A 23102-nucleotide genomic window follows, 5' to 3' on the forward strand; every position below is an offset into this window, starting at 1 on the left:
TTTCTTTCTGAAGTGTCTAGCCTTTTTAGCTCTGGAGCAGGTGTGTTATGAACTCACCTACTGTTAGCCTCTACTTCAATTGTTTTAATTAGTGTTCTAGATCTAAATGAGCTTCCAGTTGAAAGATTCTGGATATATTTTTTTTTACTGACAACTGATTTTCTAGCAAAAATGTCAAGCAAATAATTGCTGTTTCAGAATTTCATAAATCCGAATCAGTTAAAATAAAAACAAAAGAACTGGTCACTCATGTCCATGAAGCTTCTAACAACTAAGGAGCTATTGGCACATGAGATTCAAGCTGAACGATCTCTTTGTTCAATCCTAGTTTCTGGGAGCAACACTAAATGCAGCTCCCTTTGAATTTAAAACCTTGCTAAATTATTTAGCACTACATATCACAGACTCTGATTAAATTTTGCAGAGAGTAGTGAGATTGTTTCCCAGGTAGGTCATCACTCAGTTCAGTTTACCACTTAAAACTTCTTTCCTTCTCAGTGAAAATACAGCAAGGGCCATCCATCATTATCACTTTGTCCTTTAATTTTTCTGTCAGCCTTTGTCAAACTTGAAACAAGAGCCTTTACATTTTTATCAACTGCAGCCAATTGTTGCCTGAATTGTGCTCAGTCATTTCAGAGTATTAGTTGTGTTTTTACCAAAGAAGTCAAATATTTTCAATAGGTCAGATCTATCTTTCACATAAGCCTGCTAAACCAAACAGAACCATTTCTCATTTCTGTGGAAATGGAGAGCAAAAATGCTTAGGGCCAAATCTGCAGTAAGAGTAATTTGGCCAGGCTCTCTACACTTAAATGGATGAATGACTTTTGCCTTCACAAGAAGAATGTGGTTTCAATTCAGGAAAGAAGGGGAAGCAAACGAAAAATCGTGGTTGGGCAGGACCTGGCAGTGTTTTGAACTGGTCTTGTACAGCTCCATTTTGCCACAAATATACAGACTACATCTGTGCCTCTCCTAAGAGCAGCCTCCAGAACAAGCCAAGAATTGCATTCTCCTTCTCTTACCCCCGGTATGCCTGCTACCAATCAGCAGGCTATCTGCTCTCTACCTTCAAATTGCCAGTGCTAATGTAACTTAATGTCATGCTAACATACCATGGGGGCCCATGGAGAACCTTTCTCTCTAAAATCTTCAGCAGGCTGCCCTCTTCATTCACTGATTTGTGACATTACTGCAGGTCCTTAGTTAAAAGGAATTTCTTTGCTGAGTATTTGCGGCCCACCCCCAAACCCCTCTGTTCCACTACAGCCCACCCCTTCCACTGAAAATTCAGCTCAAGTACAATCTGTTAATTAACCAAAACAAGAAGGACTAGAGTCAGTAACCTCTCTAAATGTGGAGTTTCTATTTCCAAGAACCTTTAGGGAAACAATTTGTGATTGCTGGTATTCCACAGATAGCCAGGGTGACTAAATGAATACCAGGTTAATTACAATACTAAATTTTGACCGAATGCCTCTCTGTCAATAAACATTCATTTGAGAAGTGAGATTTAAAAATTAATGGTGACCATTATGTCTTCACTTCTAGGTCTCTGTGCATGGCTATCCTATTTTCTTTAGCTCTGCAGTAATAAAATCTAGCTATTTTCTGCCTCAAAAGATTCTTCAGTTAAATATTAGTGAAGCAGTAATATGGTGTATTGATTTGGATATGGATACTTGAATTAAAAAGTGTCACTCAGTGAGGTCTCTTGGTCATAATAATCCTTGGTATTCTGAGCAGAGTGTTGTTTTCATCAGAACAAAAGCACATTCTATTCAACTTGATTCAGAAAGGCCAGCAAATGGAATTGAGGTGTGTCAAAAGTAAAAATGACAACGAGATTCTACAGGGCTAGAAATAATCAAATAGTAAGTCTCTTTTCTGGCACATAAATGAAAAAGCACTTCAAAAAATACTGAACGTGGTTCCTATGACTTAAAATCATAGAATAGCCTGTATTGTTGATATCAATATAGAAAAAGGGGAAGATGAGTAAAGTGTTTGCAAGAATCTATAAATCTTTGAAGAACTGATGGGGAGCTTTGTGTCACAGACGCTCAATAAGTAGGGCTGGGAGGTCCCGTTGTGCAAGTCTTTTGAATGTGGTATTTCGGTGCTTTACAGAACATTAATCAACATCTAGATCTAGGCTATGCAAAATGGAGTTTAAGGATGTATGGGCCAAGAGTTCTAAAATATGTTGTCTGTAGGTAGAACTGTTGGTCTTTTTGTTGCTTAATAGCTATATCACCTTTACATGCACTCATTGTTAAAGAACAGATTCTGCTGTGCAAAGCCTAGAACCTACATGGGTATTTCATAGCTTGGGCAATAAAATTGTCTTCAGTTTGATTGCTGATTGCTAATGTGTCCTTCAGGTATTGAGAGCAAGTAATTACGATGCTGCCAGGAAAGCAGACCAATGGCAGTCATTTGCATCATGAATCTCACCATACTCCGTTAAAGAAAACAAGACTACTGCTTGTATTTAGGTTTCTTTTGTGAACATGTTTTACTTTGAGCATTCTGGCAAGCTGCTTTTTGATGTATGGCATCAGACTTTGCAACTTTGATCAGGACACCAAGTTCTGCAAAGATTTTCATTTTTCTTGATACGATCAGAAAAGATGAATCTATCCCATCTGAACTGAAAAACTGATATCTCCTAGTTCTTGTTAACTTTTCTCAGTTTCCTAAGTAGGTTTCACTTCAAATGAGAAACTTTAATGGAAATATTTCAGTCAGAAGAGAAACCAAAAAGCAGTGAACTCTTAAATTCACCACTGACTCATTTAAGTTAGTATGTGGCAAACTGGGTAGACAGTATGTTCATAGAATGAAAAAGCACTGTCATAAAACCATGGCTGTGTTTGTCAGTTACAGTTAACTTGCCATTGCATTATCTTAAGTAAATGACATATTTAGGATAGATAATTAAGGGGACCGTAAGTCACATTAATTAGTTTTTATGTACAAGACCAATTTTTACAACTTTTCTAATAAACACGGGTTTGCTGTCCCTACCAAATAGGCATTTTACTCCATTTTATTTTGTTTTCACCAGATACTTACGTAAGAAGGAGTTTCCCTTTATGAGAACTAATTGTATAGAACAGTACATATGATGTATCTTTTAAATGTGTACATTTATTTCTAATGTTTGTTAAACTTGGTTGTGCTTAATTATCATGCCAGTTACAGTCAGGAACACACTCCAGGTTATGCCAGCTTTTTCCCCATGATTAACGTGGCTACATTTTTTTTTTTTTTTTTCAAAAGTCTGTTTTACTTTAGTTGCCTTGGGAATATATAGTACTGCGGAACAGATGTAAAATACCATTGTACAGCAGATGAAAGAGGGATCTCATGCCGTTTTGTGATGGCTTCCGAAGTGGAAAATCCCATAAGTACAGATTCTAGAGAGTAATGGTGGCGGTTATCAAAAGCAGAAGAATACAGAAAATTGTATGTGATTCACAGATGTTAACTGAGGAAATGACAAGGAGAGTTTTTAAAAGGCAAAATAATCTGTCATCCAGCATGAAAATAAGGCAAGCATGTTTAGTTGAAGTCTTAAGAGAGTAATTATGCGATGCTGAACTGATGGACCCTGTATGTCTTGTATTGGGCCTGGCACTGTAAAGCGCGGCTTTTGTTTCCATTGATTTTAGTCAAAACTGATGATACTCAGAGACCAATTGCATTTCTTTCTACAGTAAGGGAAGGTAGATCACGGGTCAGATTTTTATTCTTTTATTGCATTGAATAGCACCCTTCAGAAGTATTTTCACTGAAGTCAGTGTGGAATGATTTACTTGCAATCAGCGCATCAAAAACTAGTTCTTTCCTTTTAAACATGCCATATAAATGATCTGAAAAATGTCAGATTCTTTTCATTTCCTCACCAAAATGCTTTTCTCCAGTTCTCTGGGTTTTTTTGTTTGTTTGTGTGTTTGTTCTTTAAAACCCACAATCACCTTGTAAGCAAAGTGTTACTGCTCTTTATTGCTTCTGACAGGGCAATCAGAGAATTTTCTGTCCGCATATCTGCTTATGTTCTGCTCTGTACAGGGACATTTTACAACAGAGAGTGTTGGTTTGTGTACAACGAAGCTGCAGCTACCTAAGCTTGGCATGCCTGTGCTTACTTGAGCAGGGTTTGAAGGCATTTGCAGAATGCTATAAGCAACCGTGCATCTTTTCTGACTTGGGTACTCAGATTTTGTAATATTAATGTAAATAGCCTTTCTGAATTTGGAGCTCCAAATTGTTTTGGAGGTGACTGAAATACTGTTGTGTGTATTAACAGTAGACATTGAGTATTAAGGATGATTGAAAGATGACTTTTCCTGCTAATTAGGGTAAAAATGTTGAAATATATTGTGCTCTGGATCTTAGCAGACAGCTGTATCTTAAACAAATGTGTGGGAAGAAGAAAAGCAACCCGGAAAAAGCAGCTCTTATAGTTAGTAGCAATTTTCCCCCTTTTTCCTTCCATTGAGTCTGTCTGAAAGTGGGTGTTTTTAACATACAGCCATTTTTCGTTAACATATGTGTGTTTATTTTAGCATGATGGTATTTTTTTTTTCATCCTCCACCCTGACACAGCATGTTTCATCTGTATATGGTTTCTAGCATATGAGACATTTAAAATGGCTCAGTGAAGAAATGGATTCTTGTCACTTAAACATTCACTCTCCAACTCTGCGGAAACTTGGTCATTTTAACAGTGTTTTAAATTCTGAATGCTAGAAGATTGACTATAAAAAATGAGAGTGATATAATGTCAAGAATTTAAAGGTACACTATTGTACCTGTAGTAATTTATGTTAGTCATGTTTTAATTTAATCATTTTCAACATTCTTGTATTTACAAATTAAACCACTATTATGGTTTTCCTTTGTTTGCATGATATGATTTTATTTTATATTTTTTTTCCACTCACCAGATGTTTTCAACACTTTGCTTCCCACTACTGTCATCCCCTCCCTTACCACTGCAACAGTCACAACCACTGTAGCCTTAACAGCCAGCAAAACCACATCGGCAACAGCCATCAGCACCAGAGGTACAGTATGCTTCTTTGTTATGGCCTGAAAAACACATTATAAATAGGAAATTATAGGGTTTATTTTTTTAAAAAGGATAGAATTTGCTGGAGAGAGAGGTCACACATTTTAGTTCAACCTGTAAATTTAATAGAATAATCCACGTCTTGGCATTTATTGCAGTTAAGAAACATTCTGTATGACCTTGAACGTTTTTATTGCTCTAGTGATGTGCATGTGAACTTTGACAGGATGCTTAAATTATTTGTATACATTTGCATTTAATTTTTTTAAAGTTAGTAAATTAACTTTAATGCAAAGTGCAAGCAAGCTATTTTTAAATAAACGTGACCTTTTAAGATTGGTTATTTTGGTACTAATGTTTAAAGCAAGATAAGTGTCTTGGATGTGAAATTACTCTGGATGTCATCCCGCTTGATAATAAAGAGGAATCATGATCTATCACCCTGTTAGTCTGTTAAAATTTAAGTTATTCCTAACTTAGGGTATCTTCATTGTGTTAGAACTACAGTATGTGAGCCAAAGTATCTCCTTCCCCATCATTTTTTTTCTTGTTGTTTTTGATATTTATAGTTATGCTTTGTTTTATTATGAGCAAAATATAGAGCTTAATTTTACTGTAGTATTCAGTGATTGATCAGAAATTGTTCAGTGATAAAGATGTGTGCCAGTTTTGACAGATTGTCCTCTGGTTAAGGAGTAGATAATAATCTCCACAATGAGTGAAATGGGAGATGATTCCATAGTGAAGTCTGTTGGAGGCATAAATGTCATAAGAAGAGCAGAGGTAGTATTGAGTTATTACAGTGCAGTATTCACGTGATGCGATATAATGATCCCAGGAAAGTTAAGACTGAGTTAAGACACCCTTTCTCTCTGGAAGCATTGTTATGAGTCAATTGTAGTGGCCTGACTAATTTCCAAGAATTAGAAAGATTTTCCTGAGCAAAAAACAACTCCATTGTATGAAGATTGTGATGGTAACTTAACACTGAGCTTCTTCCTTCATCGGTATTGGTGGCGTCTGTGTAATGATGAACTGATATGAAACCTGAACATAATTTTTTTAAGCCTTAATATTACATAGTGTGTGAAAAATGTTGGCTTAGGTGAAAAGGAAAAATATGTTGTAAGATCTTTGCCCTACAGAAAAGAAAAAAAAGAAAGGAGAGGACATAGAAAACAGCCCAGTGCTCAAAGGGCTGACTAGAAGCAAGTGAAACCGAATGACAAAAATGATAATGCCTTTAAAAAGAGTGTTTTGAGACAAGCAGCAGAAGCTTCCTGAAGGCTTGGTTACATGAAAGGTGAAATGTGAAGACTTTTCTGTTTTGGCATCTTCTGTCCTGAATTAATTGTTTTCTTCTTATGATTACATTGTAATGAAATACAATGTCCCTGTTGTGGTTATGCAGTGCACAAATGGTATTAAGGCATCCAGTTACCTCTAAATGTAATGTAGGGCATCATTTTATATTACTCTGAAGTGTGTTTATTCTCATCATTTATATGCCCATCATTAAGGGAAAAAGTCTGAAGAAGAAGGCTCTCTTATAACCTTCATCTCTAATACCCATTAGCCCGTTAGAATGTATTCAGTTTGCTACTACAATAACAAGGAGATATTGTTTTAGAGAAAATTAAAAAAAAAAAAAAGGGTAATCCATGTAATGATCAATCGCTAAAGTACTCACCTTTCCAAGAAAGTGAATGAGAAGATGAGACTACTTCAGACTAAAGGAACTGGTAGATAGGGTCTCTTGGGCAGGCAATCTAAGGGGTAAAATAGGAAAGCTCTCTCTTGAAAAGACTGTGTGGAAAACAAAATAAAATGACAGTGTATCCTAAAGCAGAGGAGAAATAGGAAGTATGGAATAGACTAATGAGCTTGTCTACCTTACAATCTAGAAAAGACCCCAAAAAACAAACAAACAAAAAATCACAAGAACAGATAAGCACAAACCATAGTGAATATCAGTGTGAAAAAAAATACCATAGGAGGCCAAATATAGATCAGAAATGTTAAAATGCATGATTAATTACAACTAAAGAAGCATAGGAATGTGACAACGAAAGGGTATATCAATTCTTTAGATGAAAGATGAAAACAGAGCAATGTGATATTCCTATATATGAATCATAAGGGTAGGGTGGCTGGTATTTTAGGCAGCAACGGATGCCGTACTTGAAGTGCTGTTTCTGCTGTTGGTATCATGCTGAAAGATGTCCACAAATCCTGAGAGGCCAAGGAACAACAACTGCATGAAGTTTAAAAACATAATCTATGAGGAAGCTGAGGGCACCTTGTGCAGAAAGTATGTAGGAAACATTTTAGACAGGATCGGATTTTCAGTAAAATCTCTTTCCAATCAAGGAAAATCTAATAATAATAACATGCATAGTATCCTTCGGCACTTCTACTTATTATTCAAGCAAGTATTTTGGTGAGGAAGAGGTACCTGCACACATAGTACTGAACCTCATCAGTTAATTCTGGGTCTGAGACCCAGGTCTGCCTTCTTTTGCCTGGAGTTTAATAAACAGTATGAAGAAAACTACAGATCCATTTGGAGGATAGCATTATATTTCACAAGCATCCTCCTTAGTCCAACTTTTCGTGTTCTCAGACAAGCGTATGCTTGCTTTTGTGCAGGTTATTAATTTTTTTCAGTATTCAAAGATAGGGGGAGTGCGGTATTGCACTTCCACCTAGACTGGAAGCAGCATTTCTCTTTATCTTATGTTATCTGAACTTGTTAGATAGATTAGATCCTTTAAAGAAAGAGAAGTTCATCCTACATCACAGAGTAGTAGAAATTAGTGGCTTTTAACTGCATTTCTAACAACTGTGATATCTTTGGACTGGATTTCCAATAACTAACATAATATTCTTGATGGATAGATTTCTTTAATTTTGTTCTAAAATTATGATTTGATATTTCTGAACCACCAGTTTGTGTTCAGCTAAATTACTTCTACATTCTTTTACTCTAGGAAATTTTTTCACGGTCCACCTTGAAGATGTTTTACCCTACACCCAGTCACAGGAATTGCCTTTAAAGGAATATAATACAGATTATAAAGAGCTCAGAGAGTCTACAAATTTAAGACATTTTACATTACAATGATTGTACTTCATCATTACTAAAATGGAAAATGGAAAAAAAAGTCTGAACCTCATCAGTTAATTCTGGGTCTGAGACCCAGGTCTGCCTTCTTTTGCCTGGAGTTTAATAAACAGTATGAAGAAAACTACAGATCCATTTGGAGGATAGCATTATATTTCACAAACATCCTCCTTAGTCAAACTTTTCGTGTTCTCAGACAAGCGTATGCTTGCTTTTGTGCTCATCCTGCAGGAATTAATGATTCTTTTGCTGGTACATTACCTGCCAACTCAAAAAAACCTAAGCACAATTTGATGTCAGAGAAGAGTGGAGTCCTTTATGTATTTGTCAAGGGTGTCTTAAAGCCTAATAACCATGTTGAGGAATGTACAACAAAATGAGACTAAAATGCATGAGAAGAAACAATTCTGGAGGTCTAAGGAAAGAGTAATTATACACTGTATGAATAGTTTCCTTTCTAGCAGATTTATTTTATGTTATTTGTGAAAGCTGTACCCTTCTTCATACTGATGTTCCCTTTTGTGACTAGGAAGAGGCACAAGAGGAAAGTGAATTTGCCCCCAGCAGTAAAGTGAAGGATTCCTCCCTTGGGGAAATCCTTTGTTAGCAAAAAAGCTAACTTAGCTTATTCTGTGTCAGTCTTTCTTAGTCCTGTAGGCAAAGAGGGAGGGTGATTAGCAGTTTAGTAAGTACCACCTCAAGTAAGAACAACTCTTCATGTTTTTGGACTCACAAAGGGGAAAACTTCATGCTCTCTATTTTTAAACACACAGATGCGCATAGAACCTGCCCACAGGCTGGGTTTATATCAATCCTTCAATCCTTTTTTTCTTTTTCCTTTTTTCTTTTTTTTTTTTTTTCCCCTGCAATTTTAAAAAATTGAATCCCTTTCCTGGCAAGAAAAAGAGAAGTCCAAGAGATTTTAAAGCTTCGTAACATTGATTTATTATTGAAGATTGAAGTCGCACAAACAAAAGCAAAAATAGGTGCAAAAGTAACATTGCTAGAGCAAGAACTTCCTAAATTCAAAAGATAGGAATCCATTATTTATTGGGTTTCAGTTCTGTTGCACGTATCTGCCTGACTCAGTCCTAGCTGACTCACTCGTATAATGGCTGTGCCAGAATGTTCGAAGCTTTATATAGCAATGCCTAAAAACATCTCCAAAAGTCATTGCATATAACAGAGGTATAAGGTTGCTCCCAGGCAGCTGCACTATGAGGTTCAAGAGTTTATTTAATAGTCAGAATATCCAAAAAGTCAATGAATATACACATCTATATAAATAAAAAATACTTTATTGCACTATGCTTTTATTGTTTTTTTGGTTCTCGTGTAAAAGAAAGATTTCTTAAATGAGATCCAGGAAAGTAAATTCAGAAGAACAGTTTACAGGGGATTAAGGAAGGGTCTGAGGCTATGATCATTTTGATAACTATTATACATTTCATTTAAATTCAATTGAATGTTTCTATTTAATATAATGAATTTCAACTATCTTAGCTATAAAATCACATTGCTTTCTTATTTTCACCCTTTTTATCCTGGAGTCTATTTGAGGGAAAAAAAAAAAAAAAAAAAGAGAGACTGGAATACCTTTCTTTCTTTATAGTCAGTTAAGCTGTAAGAATTACTTGTGCAGTACTTCTGTTCTTATCAAAAGAATATTAATCATTCTTTCATATAACCTGATTAACGTAGTTTGGTACTTTGAGATATCGACAGAGAAGTAAACAACAAAGTAGGTAGAGAATGTATGAGGGACAAGGGAGATAAGGATAGACTTATATCTTAAGTATAACTTTGTATGCTTACTTACATCCACCTGTGATAATAAATAAAATTACTGTTGTCTATTGTTAAAAGCAGTTTTGTATGACAGCTTGCTAAACAACTATTTTTTTTATGTATTACTTTATAGCTGTAGCAGTAACATGAAAACTAATTTGTGTCTGTTTTAACTCAAACCAGATAAGGAAATTGCAACTTTCCAGTTTTATTTCTTCCTTATCTTCCGTCACTTGTAATAATCTGCTCCTGGTTTACCGACCGCTTGATTTCCCAGTAAACCAAGCAATTGGAGCTTCAAAAGGAGAATCTAGACAGTCCTTCAGGCTATTTTTTTTCCCAAAAGATACTCAAGGAAGACTTCAGCACTCATCCTGCAAGAACTGATGTCTCTAGATCTTAGAATTACTTCTTTCATTACCTTTATTTTTCATGCTGTTTGATGGCCAACTGCTAATAAAGCATAGTGAATCTAAGTTAGACCATTATTTAAGTCCAAACCTGTTTTACAAGCCTATTTATCTGCATCATGAAACCACAGGCATGTCTCTGGTCAGAGATAAATCTGCTACTCTGATAAAAAATCACTAAGCTGCAGCTGAATACTAGCCAGGAAGCTTTCCCTACCCAACATGCCAACCAAGTGGTGCAGATGCCAGGAACAGAGAGCAAGTGCCCTTTCACACCTTGGCACTTGTATAGGCTAAACAGAGGTGACTGGGTCTGCAGGAGGAGTTGCTACTGCCTCTGCCTGCACTCCAGATCCTTCAGCAGCTAATCAAGGTTCACAGGGATGATACAAAAGTGTAATGCTATCTGCCCCCTTTTACTTGTGCTCCCTGCCAACTTGGGCTCCAGTAATGGAAGGACACTCCACAGCTGTGTTTTTCTGTGGTCTCAACTCATCAGCTCGTTGCCCAAACCTAGGCTCCTGGGTAACAGCACAGGCAAAGTCAGTAGAACCCCCAAGCAGAGACCACATTATATTTGGAGAGCAGAAGACAAGATTACCAAATTTGAAAGTTCAACTTTAAGTTGAACTTAATGTATTAAAACATACCTGCTGTGGTGAGGTTTAAACCTAAAGTTTGTAAGAATATGAGCAAATCAGAACCAAGAGTTAAAAGGAAAGAAATAAAACAGGCACTCTTGAGCTCCTCTTCTGTGGCACTTGCAGGAAGCACCAGACATGTACCATGTACTGGGGTAGGCAGGATACGTTTGTCCAGTATGAGCAAAGAAAATGAATTGTTGTTAGTTCTGCCTGTTTGTTTTCAGATCTATGAATATTTTTTTCTGACTCCTTCAATATATTACAGCTCATTTGGTTTCACTTGCTGTTGAAGCTGAATGACTCTTACTAATTTCTAGAGTTTTGGGGAAAAAAATAGGACTAAAATACAAACAAACAAACAAAAAAGGCTCTATTATGTTTACTTTTAAATCTCTTCTGCTGGCTTTCTTCTCAAAAAAATATTCTTCTAATGTGTACCCGTGTAGTCCTCATGTGTTTGTGCTTTGTGTGGCTCCTTAGGTGCTGCAAGATTTCTTAAGTGCCTGTAGTTTCTTGAGTGCACGTAGCACCTTTTCAAGAGGCTGGTAGTCCGCAATGCCAATTTTAGGGGACATAAACTATTTGTTCCTTTGCCTAAGCAATAATAATTGGGATTTCATCCCACTAGCCATTAAGTGGTAATGCTGTGCTGACATTCACTTAATGCTATGAATTCTCAAAGCTCACAAAATTAAGTTCAACAAAGGAAATTGGAGCATCTGTTCTAGTGCAAAGAGCTTTTTGTTTTTAAGGTCTGATAGATACATAGAAAAAAAGCATTCTTATAATGGAAAATGTCTTTTGCAAATGTTAGTTCAATGGATAATGCACACAGATTTAATAGATATAATAAAAGTAAAATGAGGAGTCCTCAGGTGTTCCTGTCATGTTCCAGTCTCATGATATTCATGAGAGCTCCCCATAGCAAGCAAATAAAAAAAATGCAAAGTTTCCTACTCTGGTAGATAGAGTCCTACAGATTTCTAAAGAGGTTAACTTCTGTAAGTCCATTGACCAGCAGAATCGTGGCAAAAAGTAAACGCTCATTTGCTTGGTAATATTAAACCAAGAAAGTCTCAGCTTCTGTCAAGAGACTGCGCAAAAGTGATGTAATTTTTTGGAATTAAGGCTAGTACTTTTGAGTATGGCTTCAGCCACAAACTATTTTCTGAAATCATACATGAATTAGGACAACAGAGCAGTAAGTATCATCAGATTGCACTTGCAAAAGGAAATACTTTTTCATGCATTGTGAAACTAAATGGGAATTCCATTATCACTACATCCTACAAAGTCCAAATATCCTTATGTTTATGTTGTGAGCAAACTAAAAGCAAAACCAAATGTTTCTGTGTAAAATTCCCAGTTCTCAAATAATGTTGAAAGTACCATTGTAGTTCTAATATCAGTCAATGAGTAAATCTTCAGGAGCATGCACAGCATCAAAGTAATCCAGGCACAGATGAAAATTCTGGGAAACAAACCATGAAATATACCTGGATGTTTCCATTTTTGACTTACACAAGCTAAAGCAAAGCAATCTGCAATTTACAATATTGTAGGTACCTCTGCTTAACAGTTTTCATGATACAAAATAGAGATTGTAGTTGTTATACTTGGTTGTATTATTTGTGGAATAAACATGTTGCATTTGAGCACAAATGAAGATAAATTCCACACTCCAAGGGGGTTACCATGTAAATGAACATGATGAGCATGAGAGGTAGATTACAACACAGGCAGATTGAAGACATGAAGGAAAAGAAATATGATAATGTTATATATTAGGAACTGTCTCTTTGTATCTGGAACAAATATTTCTACTACTAACTAATCCATCTAGTTTGCCTGCAGTAATGAAGTATGCAACTTAAAAAGTATGCAGTGATTTCCAACCTTGATGGATCATTACTTAACCCAAAATGCAGCAGTGTATAGATAAGTATCACAATTGTTTGATGGTCTGATAAAGATTCCATTATATAGCTCAGCTCCTAAGAGGCACCAGCACTGTATCAGGAATTCAAACGTTCCTAACCTGAGCACTGATCACGCAATTTTTCCACTGCATATGAATTATGCAGTCTAACATTCCCCATTGTAATCTAACAAACCATACCAGAGACTTTCCAAATTAAGAATCCCTTCCATGTGAAATAATACACTCACTTTCTGCAAAGAAAAAGTGTTTTCTGAATATCCTTCACTCAGAATTCTGCCTGAGAATCTACCCTCTGTGCCACAGATGGCAGAATATTATCTTCTTTCTGCCTACTTTCCTTGTTAACAGTAAAGAAAACTGGGATACACAAGCCTTTCAAAAATGTATATGAAGAGAGCTAAAACCATCAGTGTCAAACCTCTGCATAAATCATAACAGCAAAGCACATGTCTGCCAAGAATTGCCAAAGGGCTGCCTATATTTGTCTAGTCTGTAATTGTCTGTTGACCAGTGTCATAATGTTTCTTCCATTTTATTAACATGCAGTCATCTTCAGTAGTAAAACATGAGTGGGATAAGAAACTTACTTTATTCATATTCAGTTCGTACTCCAGTAATGCTTTATATTCTTGGAACATTCAAACATAACAACAACAACCAAAGAAAATGTTTACATGTTTCTCCCTCATTAATGCCACTTTAAAAGTCAGAATTCTGCTGATTTTAAGAGACTTGGGGGATCAAGAATTTGCAGCTCTGCAAGCAGTTTGGCTTGCAAAATGGGTAGATGAGTTTAACCTGTATAGCTGACGGGTAGTTTTGAGTTTTGTATGAATTCAGATTTTCCAGTCCAAAGAAAGGCAGAGTAAATTTTGTGGATTGTCAATTTTGTCTGCAGGGACTTTTTGCATCCTGAAGTTGAGATACACCTGCAGACTTGTGAAGAATTTCTTCTATAGGAGAACAGACTATAATACCCTTTCTTGTATGTAATAATGGTCTACATAAATAAGCAAGTTCATTAATTTTCAGTGAGTTTAATGTGCTGTTCGGAGGGAAGTGCTTGATCTGTTCATCTCAATTCTTATATTGACTTCACTTATATAGATGTTTAATGAGGAGACACTTCTATTTTTTTAAAGAACATTCAGCAGAACATATCTAGTCTTAATTTGAGGACTTATAGAGATAGAGAATCCATTCTTTCCACTGGTGTTTCTCCATAAGGGTTATCTATCTTCATTGTTACAAATTGAAATCTTGCTTCTCAATTAAATTTCTCTGATTGGTTCTTTTGTTAAAGGTTCTCATTTCATATATTATCTCTTCTCAAAGGTAAAGATTCATTGTAAAGAAGACCCCTCCATAAGTAAAGAAGACCCCTCCATAATCAGTGGCAGAACTGATTCCATGGTTGTTAAGAGGTTATTGAGACTTACATTTTATTAGCTTTGTTTTAAAGGTATGTGCATTGCCTAGCACATCTTTAGTGCTGAATTTTGAGGAAAGTATAGTATCTTTCTCTCACCAGGGAGAAAGATTAGGCAAAGACTTTCTGTAGAGTGTTAGTGTATTTAATTTGTACCAAAGTATAAGGCTGGCTTTTTTTTTTTTCCTTTTGGAGAGAGATTTGTGGTGTTTAAAGATAATACCAGCAAAAACTATGATATTTGTAGTAAAGCTACTGTTTAGGTCATATTTTAGTATGTTGTGTGCTCTCATGAAACTGAAACACTGCTTCACTAATAAAAGCAAAAGTATAAAATTAAGTGTCATTACAGTTAGGCAATGATAACAAAGTAGCTATGGCAATGTCATGCACAATGTAAAAATGAGAAAAGGAATGAAATGGAGAGAAAAATGCTTATAGTTTGAAATTTATTAGTAACACCTTTAATAAAAAATGCACGTCTTCCTCACTATCCAGTGAACTAAAGTCATCAGCTGTGGCTTTGAAGCTGAGAGGATTACTCTGTCTGCCCTTGCTTTCTCTGACACTTTGCTTGAAACACAGTTAATAACTTACAGTGTGAGCATCACAATATATGGAATTGATACTAATTATATTAAGCTCTTTGGGTGAAAAATGACCTTGGTGAAACTTTAAGCTACAGAGGATTATAACCAGAAGAATAAAGTAGAACAAAATCTGCAAATTTGGAGGTAATTTAATCTGGCCTACTAATTTTTGCTTATAAAATTATGTCAGATTATATGCCTTTGTAATTTTGAATCTAAAAAAGTTTTATGGATCCATAATGCATTTGATGTTTTACCGGATTTTTAAACCATCACCAAATACATTTCTGTACAGATTACAATTTGCTTTACTCCAAGTATAAAAACTGAACAACGGGAGGATTGTGATCATAGTGAATTAAAAAAGAGGGAACTCTCGATGTTATTTTAGCATTTCTCAGAGCATCAAAATTAAATGTCTAATCACCCCTTTACCTTGCAGCATTAGCTATTTTGGGTGCCTGTGTCTGTGCTGTCTTCGGAAACTGCACTGTGGAGAAAAGTCTGTCCCATGGGAGCTGGTGAGACTGGCTTGTATCTGAACAAGTTCAGGGTGGCTCCATCTTAATGGGCAGGAGCAATCCCAGGGGAGCTGGACAGGGTCTCCTGTAAGCCCCATCTGGGAGCCCTGCAAGGAGGTTGCTGTGCTTTATTGGAGTGAGCTTCGATGACAAATTACATGTTCATGAAGCGGTATGGCGAAAATGTATTGTAGAGCGAATGTGTGTTGGGTGTCCTACCACACCATGTGAGAACACTGAACACACAAGACCTCCTTCAACAGTGTTGGACAACTGGTACATGTCTTTCATTTGTACTGTGCCTCTGACAGTAACACTAAAATGTATTTCCTTGTTACAACTAAGAGAGGTATTGGAAATACAAGGAAAATATTGCTATGGTTTTATTACTGTAAGACACTTAACCAAAAATCTTTAAAGGGTGATATTTTGCTGCAGTGTGTGTCACATTGGGCACAGAACAGCAAAGTCAACAAGGTTAAAGTGAAAAAAAAAAAAAAAGAGGAAGAGAGAAATGAATCTGGGTGTTTAAAAGGATTAGTTAGTATAGCTTAAAACACGTATTGGAGGAAAGAAGCAAAAGAGAAATCTGGTTTGAAGTGTACAATACTGTAAATGACTCTACCTAATCATAACCTAGTTCCTTTCTTTCATTATAAAAAAATGAGAAAGAATTACAAACTCATCTACTTTGAGAAATACAGGGTGGCAAACCTTATTCAATAACACTTGACTCACTGTTTGGTGGGGTATAAAAGACTGAACAGGAAAGCACAAATGGAAGTGTCTGAAAAAAATGAAATTCAGAACCAACACAAGGAAGTACTTTTCACTCAAAGAGAAATACAATTTCTCAATAGCCTACTGAGCCAAGTTTGGAATTGAAGGCACTGGGGTCATTAAAGAAGAAGTGAGATACTATTCTGGAAGAACTGTGTTAACCAAGATGACTTGCATTGGGCTGAATGGCCTTTTCCTTTTCCCCAAATTTATGTTCTTTTTGAAAAACTTTGATTACAAGTCATCCTGCTGTGATTTAGATAGCATGAATTCAGAAAGAATGAATCAAATCTTTTCAATCAAGATGCTTGAGTTTCTTTCCAGCCTGAATTCTTGAAAGCCTGTAATAGAAAACCATCAGTCAAGGCGGAAAAAAAAAAAAAAATCAAGAGCGGCAATTTACGTTAATATACAATTTTATTTTCCAGCATAAAGGGTAAGAGACAAGGATCCTGGGCAACAAAGGCCAGAATATAAATCTCTATAAGAATATGTTATAGAGAGTGAGGAAGGTAGGGATGGGGTTGAAAAGAAAGCCCAAAGTGACAAATCCCCCAAACCAACAATTTAAAGAAACCATTCTATTTATCTTATGTACTTCTTTTGTTGTGGCTAACAATTCTCCACAGTATATACATCAGGTCATGAACTGTATTCAATATCCTTTAGAGAGGAGACAACTTTCATTTTAATGTATTCAAAATGTCCCAGATTTCTTTACCATTGATCTTAGGCCATGTCCAGTATGTCCATACTGGGCAGAAGCCGGCTTTTAGGACTGTATTAATTCCTCACAGAAAGTGGCATCAGAGAAAGTTAAAATGCAAAGCCTTCCTACTGTTTATTTTTTTCAATACAGACCTAGAGGAATATTTTTAATGCTTAGGTTTAAATATAAATGATGCAAATACCATTGCTACTGCTGGAATTCCCTGTTCCTGAGCTGAATTGCCTTCTTGGGCACACTTTTACATTCTTTGGTTCAGTTACTGCCATCAGGCCTGACCTTGTATATCCACGACAGTGCAACTTGGTTAGTGTGAGTGCTTGGGTGCTGTTATATGTGGCCATATATGCATGACATGGTCTTATGTAGTCATATATGCATAACGTGGGAGGATCAGCTACATATTTCACAAAACAATAACAACCCTTGGTTATTTAAGCTTCTAAAGGCTGATTAATTCCCTATCCTTTTAGCTCATCTCTGAACTGTCTGTTTCCAGTATTTCAGAAGCTAGTAGTGCTAGGAAAGAATGAGTATTTTATTGGAGTTAGATTTGCTCTCTACTACATGACCCCGTGCCAAATAATTAGTGAGAAGCTTCACAGACTTGGAGTCCCTATGGGACTTCTTTTGTTTGTTATTGTAAGTCCCCATATTGTTGCATGACTGTAGGGAAGTTTACTACTTTTTTGTTGTTGTTGTTGTTGTTTGGGTTTTTTTTGTGAGACTGAAATACAGATATTTTCTATTTCCTGGCATACTTGAGTAGTGTCCACTACTCTTACCAAATCATTTATATGGCTGGGTTTGATGAATCTACTATGGCACTTAGAGATTTTCATTTGGATTTTCATTGCAGAATGTACTTCTGCATATTTATTATGAAAAATGGGTGAACTGTAGGATTTTTACATAATTCTAAGTTGTTCTCAACCAAATAACTCATGTGCAAAAGAAATTCATAGTAGTGTACGGTTGCCTTCAGCACTGTAATAAAATAGATTGGTTGTATGCAGTGTGAAACATCTTGCTGTTGGTGTAATTTCCAGTTTCATGAACAAATAAAGAACATCTTGAAAGTTCAAGGGCAGGCAACTTTTTCTGTCTGTTCCTACAGACAATGCCCAGCATTTGTGCATATTAACAGAATAAATAAACTTTATAACAAAGACAACACACAGCTCAGTCAAAAAGACTTCTATTTTGTAGATTTTCTAAAAAAAAAGGAGTCACAAGCTGTTAAGCTGTCTGTTTTGAAGACAAATCACTACAAGCAGATCCTAAAACTATAGCTGTTAATACTGCTTAAGGACTTTTAGGATTTTTTTTTTGTTCTGTTGGGAATCTCTCTGAGTTGGCTTACTCTGTGATCTACTAACCCTATTTATTTTTGCACCCCAGTTTCTAGTCTGTCTGAAACTACTTTCAAAATCCTAGAGTATAAGTTATTTTGATGGGAATAAGATTTTGAATTTGTGGCAGATGCATGGCAAAACAAAATGAGATATATACTCAACAATTAGCGTGTGCTTTAAACACACGGTTTTATGCAAAATAAAGCCTTCATTAGCTTGGTCCTCAGGGTTTTGTAGGACTGTAGGTATCTTAAACTATTTAACTTGAAGTCTACAGAATGGTGCTGCCAATTCTTACTGCTTTCACAAATTTCAACAGTGAACTAAGAGTTTATAAATATATAAATTATGCTTATGTGTCTAAAATTGAGCAGGTCTATCTTTGACCAAACAGATAGTTGAGGAAGGCAATAGGAGAAGCATAGCTGGAGAACTGCGGAGAGATGAGTGGCCTCATACCTGTGCAAATCTTTTGTGTACAATAGCTTCTCCAAGTTTAAAGTTTACATTTACAGTTGTACATCTCCTTCTTATATTTCTGTAAAACACATTTTATTTATACACTTTCATCACAGATCACTGGATTTTAGAAAGGAAATAATAAACTTGGGGAAATACTTCAGATATGGCTATATCGAACTTGCCCTTTCTGTTCAAAGTCTTAGAATTGGCTTTAACTCATCCTTAAGATTTATATCATTCTGGCCACAGGAGATATTTAATGTTTAAATGCCTAATATTGGACTAGTGCTCACAGACGTGCAGTTGAGATGGATTCCTGAAAAGATCAAAGCGTGACATTGTGACTCCATTTTACATTGTGACAGCACACATAAAAATATAGATAATCTTTCCTCTCAAATCAGTTATACTCCAACAACTTAAGTCTTGAAATAATGTAACAGCAGAGCACCCCCCACCCCATCCCCATATAAAACAGTTATAATTGTAGATTTCCTCATCTGTTATTGCATTCTTTAAATATATAGCTATCTAATATATCCAAGAAAAATACTTTAACTGCATTTTATTTTACTATTTTCACAAGTGGTGCATTCTCTGTGCAAGGCTTGCAATGTGCTTATTTATACTGTGTTCAAAAGACTAATGTTGAATAAGAGCAATTATCGTAGTCATATTGCTATATTAACAGTAGGCTAAATGAAAATCTCTTCTAGAGAGGGGCAAAATTAAAATGACAGTCAAATGTTCTCAGGGTTAATGTTGGTCAGTTCTGAGAGTTCAAAAAGTCACCTTTATTTTTTCTGAAGGTGAGCCCAATGCTAACTTCTAAATTCAGATCTTCATCAAAAATAACTGTGGATGACTTCTGTGGTTAGTGAATCTGACAAATCTGCTGGTTTTCTTCAGAGAAGATTATCATGAAAATGAGTGCCTTTTGTCAGAAAAAATATATTTATATTTATATTTATATTTATATTTATATTTATATTTATATTTATATTTATATTTTCTTTATTATTTTATTTTTACGTTATTGACCATAAAATGATTCTGTTAATCAACATCTAGTATTTCAAGGCCAGAGCTCTAGCTTCTAATACTTCAGTAAGATATGGAGATATAGACAATGCAAAGATAGCAGTTAGTCTGTGTCTCCAGATAGCAGCATTGTCTATATCTCCATATCTTACTGAAATATGTGCATTTATCTGTGAATGGGTATAAAACTATGTATAAAATACAGAAATGCATAAATAAAAAGTGATAGCACTGAAGAAGCTTTTTTTTTTTTTTCAGATTGTGTCAATAATTGCCATATAGTATAGAATAGTCACAGACAATTTCAAGAAAGTGGACTAATTCTGACTGTATTCCACAGCTATTCTTTCAGCAATCAAAACCAAAATGATGTATCAGCAGTAGAGCTGTGCTGCATTGGAAGCATTACTTACATACATAGTAGGGTAAAAAGCAATAGAAAGAATGGGCTCTGCAAAAGTAGCAGGCTGTTATTCAGTGTAAGATTTATAGATGTATCTTTATTTCAGGCCTGTAATTGTACTTGTGAGGAAACTGAAATCTTAAGAATTTTTTCATTAATCTTGCATGCCATTAATCGTTCATTGGAGTTTCATGCTAAGTGACTTAGTCTGCGACTACATCATCACGTGGTTTGTCATTAGCATTGACACTTGGATGGATATGTTCCTGTGATCTGTGATTTCTTGTCTTCTGGGCAAATGTCATTAATCAGGTTTTAGATATCATCCTGATCCTGCAAAGGCTTACATGCAGAATTTGTGTATTATGAGTAATCCCATGGAAATTCGTGAAACTACATCTGTGTCTGTTAAATTAAATATATATGTAAGTCTTCAGCAGCTCACGATCATATTTATCTTTAGGGCTAAGCCCCATTCTCTAGGTTTCATTTAAGAAAATTGATTTGAAATGTTGTGTAACAGGGCAATGTAATAACGCCCAAGTATTCTATTCACTTTGTTGTTTTTGTTTTTGTTTGGCTTTGTTTTTGCTTTCTGTCTACATACTGAGACATATTTAAAAAAGACAAAAAGACCAGAATTTTTGTTCTTGACTTGTTATGGTTGTGTTACTATAGATAGAAAATTTCTCATGGTATCGTTAAAGAATTGGCATTGCATTTACCAAGCATTTAATTTCTGCAATTACTAATTTTATATAACATTTTACAATTTTGATAAAATGTGAATTTTAAGATAGGATTGAGCTTATGTGTGAAATGTTCTCAAACTCTACTTGAAAGGTAAAATTAAGGGGGCTTCACATTTTTATTTGTTTCCAGTATATATGTCTATGAACATCCACACTATCACAATAGCTAATACTAGATTATTGCTGGTACTAGAAAGCTGTTGGGTAACTTTGTTTTTATGCCAGGAATTTAAAGTGAAGTAAACTTAAAACATATACTCATATGCTTAATAGTCCTATTCCCACTTCCCCCAGTCTCCTGTGTAGTGAGAGCATCTACTAGAAATATTACCTGGCAATTCACGTAGCCTTCGAAGTCACATTTAGAAACTGACGGTTTCATCCTTTTGAATGAAAGATTGTTTATTTATAGAGCTCTACCAGGGATTATACATCTTTTCCCTTTACAAACTAAGGGGATAATCCTGACTGCCATTGCACTCAGTGCATTTTTTATAAGCTCCTTGCAAAATGCCTTGAGAAATTTCATGATTATGAACTACAAAGGTCTTTCATTTGTTACTTGATGGTACTAATTATTTCAATGCTAGAAAAAAAAGAGATTCATATGAGGTCCTACTGTGTCATTGACACAGCCATTTGACCCTGCTGTGCCCTTCCACTTTACTAGAAGGAGAAAGGAGGACTTTCATGAACAGAGAGGAGGTAGAAAGTTAGATTGGACCATGCAGGGAGAGGCCACCAAGCAGAAAGGCTATGGGTATATGACATTTGACTAACTGAAAATTTGGAGAAGCATCATAGCACACAGTGTCTAAAGTTATCTAATGGCAGATTCATCAATAAGTGATGAATGTTGTAGAAAAGCAGCGCAACTGTGCAAACCTGTACAGTGAATGTGAGATCTAAATTTCTTCCCAATACTGTATAAGAGGAGATCTTGGAGTCATTACAGCTAGATTTTTGAAAACATTTCTGAAGAGGAAACATCATCTTGCCATTGCGTAAATCTATGGTGCACCTTAAATACTGCACCATATGTTGTTCAACCATATGTTGTTAATACTGCACCTCAGCATCTTAACTACTGCATAAAGTTCTTGATGTTCACCATCAGAAAGATATGATAGAAGTGACACAGAGATTGTGAGAAGAATGAATGATATTTAAAAATAGTTTTACAACCATTTCCATTCCAATCATTTTATAACCAAAATACAAGAGGTTAAATAGACTAGAGCTCCTCAGATAGAAAAGAGATAGCTAGAAAGGGAAAGAGCAGTTCATAAATTAGAAAGTATGAAAAAAGTGAACAATGTGAATGCAGTCATCAGTGCAGAAGTTTCTAATGACAGAGTCAGAAGATGGGTGGGGAAAAATGGGGAGCTTCTTGTATTGTTTTTCATTTGGATAGAAAGGTCATTGTGGTGATAGATGGTGTTGTGTTTAGATCCAATACAACTATTACTATGTTCCAGGATTTTTTGCACACAAGGAATATTACAAACATCATATTGATCATGACTGTAAAAGAATAAAAATTGATCTTGTATTGATCTTGTACCATAGTGCTGACTGTTTTAAATACATATTTTAGATCAACTGTCTTTATAACCATGAGGTTAGTTGCTTAAGACTATGTCTTAAACTAGCCTTAAACTAGCCTTAAACTTGTGTTGTTGCAACATGGAGAAAATTGGAATATATTATCTTGACAATCTCAGATTAAAATACTAAAAATTTCAAGATGACTATGTATCTCTCTTCTCATAAATTGTCCACTCAGAAATTTTTCACTGATTTGTGATAGTTTTAGAAGAAAGTCACTATAATACTTGGCAAAATAGAGTGTAACCATGAGAAACAAAGGCTTCTGGAGGAACGTCTTCTTGCAAACTGTAAGCATTTTGGTGTGCTTGCCTCCTGTGGGTCTTGCTATACCTGCAAAAAAGTGTATGTGTAAAGTGTAAAAGTGTAAAGTGTAAAAGTTTTGCACATCACTTATTTAGATCTCTAAACTAAAACTTTTGCTGTCTATGGTTTAAAAAAAA

The 23102-nt window shown here is 35.5% G+C and overlaps 1 protein-coding gene across 3 annotated transcripts in view; it reads left to right on the forward strand.

The window, feature by feature from the left end:
• Positions 1-23102, forward strand: part of CADM2 (cell adhesion molecule 2) — a 599764-nt gene that overhangs the window by 548034 nt on the left and 28628 nt on the right. For 2 of the 3 annotated variants that reach the window (XM_088522065.1, XM_088522063.1), the window contains one exon: positions 4959-5078. The exons of the other annotated variant lie outside the window; for it this stretch is intronic. In XM_088522065.1, the coding sequence (XP_088378191.1) occupies positions 4959-5078 (120 nt within the window). The remainder of the gene's footprint in view (positions 1-4958; positions 5079-23102) is intronic. 3 annotated transcript variants of the gene reach the window in all.

Source organism: Tinamus guttatus, unplaced genomic scaffold (assembly GCF_059628265.1).
Source record: "Tinamus guttatus ecotype Peru unplaced genomic scaffold, ASM5962826v1 Tinamus_guttatus_pri_ptg000144l, whole genome shotgun sequence".
Lineage (NCBI taxonomy): Eukaryota > Metazoa > Chordata > Aves > Tinamiformes > Tinamidae > Tinamus > Tinamus guttatus.